General features: G+C 33.1%; 1 protein-coding gene across 1 annotated transcript; it reads right to left on the bottom strand.

The window, feature by feature from the left end:
• Window positions 1–410: 410 nt before the first annotated feature.
• On the bottom strand, window positions 411–3,860 carry LOC129059675 (ovomucoid-like). Its single transcript, XM_054556391.1, has 4 exons — window positions 3,790–3,860; window positions 2,263–2,305; window positions 914–1,020; window positions 411–456 (listed from the first exon to the last, which is right to left on the bottom strand). Exons 1-4 carry the CDS (start codon window positions 3,858–3,860, stop codon window positions 411–413), a joined length of 267 nt encoding a protein of 88 aa, XP_054412366.1.

The raw sequence follows: 3,860 nt of genomic DNA, 5'->3' as shown, positions 1-3,860 counted from the left end.
CTAAATTTTTCACTCTTCATTAGTGTGCCAAAGATAATATGACACCAATGGACAGATCCATCCTCTGACTCATGTTTACTTAAAACAATTGAGTCTTTTAAACATGATATGAGCATATTCTCCTCTCACCATTGTGTGTATGATATCTAGTTCCCAATTTGTATAGAAATAGAGAAAATCTTTCTATATGATTTTTAGCTTAGGAAAATGACCATAGATATTCTCCTTAAGAGAAGAATCACATCCACAGATAGGCCTGATAGTCAGTTCCTTGCTGAGAATATTTTATTGAAGACACAAATCCATGTTTGTACCAGATTATTGCTTGCCTCCTCAGCCATCCAAGACAAACTGGTTACCTAAGTGGAATTTGCCAAAGGAGACTTGATATCCTTAAGCATCGGGGAGATTCAGCACAATCCATATTTTTTCAACCAAATTGCACCTCGGCTTTTCCTACAAGAAAAGTTATTATTATTATTTTTTAAAAGGATGGCTTAGGAAATATTAAATGAAAAGTTTCATATTTTTAAATTAAGCCAGCTAGATGAGTACATGGCATTAAAAAACTGAGTAATTAATCAATAAGCTTTAACATAGTAGAAAAGAGACTTTTCATGGTAATAAGAGCCAGAGTCAGAAGCCAAAGAATCTGTAAATTTTTCTCTTAGCAGCCACTTAGTGATATCGATCAAATTTTTTATTTTCTTAGCATCAATTTTTTCCTTATATATTTTCTTCCTCTTTTCCTCTCTCTTTTCTTCTTTTCTTTTCTTTTTTTGGTAAAATATTATGATAATAATCATAGTCTTATGCTTCATAGTAGCATCTAGCCTGTTAGGTACTAAGATTGTTTCTGGCTATTTCTGAGAGAGGCTAGTTCTGCAAATAATACATTAAATTCAGCACTTACACAATAGCATTGCAAAAGGTACATCTGTTGGAATATACATTTCCATCAGATCCACAGTGAGGTTTGTAGTCCATGGTACATGCCTCAGAATACCTGGTACACTGAATCTGCCCCATCAGAAACAAACAAACAAACATGTTTTATCTTTCAAATCATTAAATCATAGAAAACAAACTTAAAATATCTTAAAAGATCATTCATTCCAAAATTCCATATGCAAAAAATATAGCTGCTGCACCTTACTTACTCTGTCTCAACAAGGCTGGGAGTCTTGTCACAGCAAGGGACAGCTCAGTCCAGTTTAGGCCCTCCCTCTCACTAATTCCCTATATCTAAGTGATGAATACACCTTGTGGATTCTATCTGGTACTTCATTTCTGAGTCAGTCCTCTCATCATACTGTCATCCACTTTATTCAAGCCCTCAATATGTCCTGTTCAAACGACCCCAGTTGTCTGCTAATTCTCTGCCCATTCTCTATGCTTATCTGAGGTTTCAATCACTCTCCACACTGATGCCAGACTGATCTTTTAAAAAGCAAAATAGATACTGCTCTTCAAATACTTAACTGATTCTCCATTAGGAGATAATCCTCTCCTGACTCATGCTTATCTCTTCAGGTTTGTCTGCAATGTCTTCTGCATCTTACTCTAATTAAACCTCAGGACTGAGTTCCCAAGTATTTCCTGCCCCTGGATACTTTTGTGCTTTTGCTCTTGCTGTTTTCCTATCTTGCCTGACCTTTACCAACTGTATCTATCAGGACAATTCCCACTCCTTCTTTAAATGTCATTTTAACTACTTTTAGAACAGTTTCACAATGATACTTCTCTTTCTCATCCATCAAATTTGGTTAGGTGCCCGTCCTAAAAATGAACTGTCTTTATTGTCATAACCCCATGTTTACAATTGTCTTATATCACATTTTAAACTCTATTAGAATTATTGACACTCCACCCACCTAGCTTTTTACCCCTGAATTAATTGTGTCTACACTTGTTTTTAAATTTTTTCATACTTTATTTATAACTATTTTTATTGTTATAAGAGTGTCTTTGAGTTCCTAATTTTCCTTGAAATCCTCACCTTAACCTTCTAGTTAATTGCAATGTTAGAAAATAACTATGTGGATAGCAATATATTCCAATTAAGGGCTATAAGTAAGGTTTGTGAACTCTTCCTCTGCTATATTTCAGATCTGCTTAGGTTGGCCAGATGCCTTATCTATGAATATAAATTGTCATAGGTAATTTTTAGAATATGTATTTTTAAATAGTTATTTTCTATGAAAGTGTGGCATATTACAATATTTTACATTAAGAATTAATAAAATTTCTGCATATACTTACACATTCACCTTCATGAAGTTTTCTGAGTTGAAATTCTTGATCTCTGGAAGAGAAGATTTTATTGAATGCATAATGTGATAATTTGAGATTTCATAGTCTGTAGAGTAAAATAGTCATATGTTATTTCTTTGTTGTCTGACCTAGACTGAGAATGAGAAGTACTTGTTGAATAACTACCCCAGTTGGTTAATACGGATAGTAAACATCTTTAATATGTGAACATTTTTGAATCAAGTAAGAATATAAAAACATAAAATCAACACTAAAAGTAGGTTGAGCATTTTTTAAAATCCTGTGACTATTCAATGAGAATCTAAGGCATAATATAGTGTGAAAACGTTCTTTACTTTGCAATTAAGAAAAAGAAAATACAACCAAATCTTTCTCTGCCACTTAAAGTCTGTATAATTTTGGTGTAGTCGCTTCTTTCTAAATATTAGATTTCTGCTCTCTAAAAACAGGATATGAGATAATATAATTTTAATCTCTTCTGGTTGCGTTAGTGTATGAGCTAACATGTACTGAGAGACCTTATTCTGGATAACACTTGCTGTTACACTTGACTTTAAATTTTCAAAAGGACTAGAAAATGGGAGAAAAGAAGAAAGAAAAAGATAAGAAAAAAGGAGCTTACTTCTATAAAGCACTCCGCGTTGGCTACTTAGCTAAGATTTGGCATGCTTTATCACAGTGAATCCTAAATTCTATTATAATTTCTGTCTTAGAGATAAGAACACTGAAGCTTGTAGTAACTTGGGTATTTGCATAATCTACAAAGTGGAGTCTGGATTCTAATCTGAATGTTTGACACCAAAGCCCATGATTTTAGCCATGAATCACAAAGTATTGAATTCATACTACTGGAAGGCTGGTAATAATCATTGTTTCATTCTAAAATCTCAGATCTTGTTAAAAGTAAAGACTTAATATTAAACTTGTATTGCTAGTAGTGGTGGGGATATGCTAATTCCAACTATTCATTTGTACTATCATTCCCTTCCCTCAACTTTTCTAGATGATCATGAGAGGAAACACAAATTCTAAAGGATAGATCAAAGTCATATATTTCCATATAAGTTCACAAGGTTTCATGTGTCTATGGCTAACAGCCTAAATAGAAATAGCTATCCTCAAAATTCTCCTGTGGAGGAAGAAAAGTATAGGAGATTCATGAAAATGTGACCAATATATATTTCCTGCTTGAGACTGTTTCCTTAAATGCAATGTGGGTATCAAATGCATATAGGTAACAGCTAATACCCCAAAGATAGTGTATAATGTGAATGAGAATTTGGTTGAATAACAAATATATTTTATATATTTATATATATAAAATATATGAAGAAAAGTAATTGCAGTTTTTGCCATTACTTCCAACAAGTACACATACATACACATATATATACACATACACAATTCAAACAGATGCCTTCTAAATTTTCTTTAGACATTAACATTTATAATTTAATGAAGGCTGAATATATTACAGTTAACATAAATGCGTGACTATTGGAAAGAAACCCTGACTTGCCAGATGGTGAGGTAGCCCAAGCAGTGACTGCTAGACCAAGGATGGCAAAAGCAGTGAAGCCCTTCAT

This window comes from Pongo abelii, chromosome 4 (assembly GCF_028885655.2).
Source record: "Pongo abelii isolate AG06213 chromosome 4, NHGRI_mPonAbe1-v2.0_pri, whole genome shotgun sequence".
Taxonomy (NCBI): domain Eukaryota; kingdom Metazoa; phylum Chordata; class Mammalia; order Primates; family Hominidae; genus Pongo; species Pongo abelii.
Note: the sequence above shows the minus strand (reverse complement) of the source record. Positions and strands in the feature narration are given on the sequence as shown.

Coding starts and splice junctions, on each gene's coding strand:
- LOC129059675 (XM_054556391.1), bottom strand. CDS start 3,860: ATGAAGGGCTTCACTGCTTTTGCCATCCTTGGTCTAGCAGTCACTGCT. Junction 1,021..2,262: donor AACTTCATGAAGGTGAATGT/GTAAGTATATGC, acceptor CTGATGGGGCAG/ATTCAGTGTACCAGGTATTC. Junction 457..913: donor ACCTTTTGCAATGCTATTGT/GTAAGTGCTGAA, acceptor CTTTTCTTGTAG/GAAAAGCCGAGGTGCAATTT.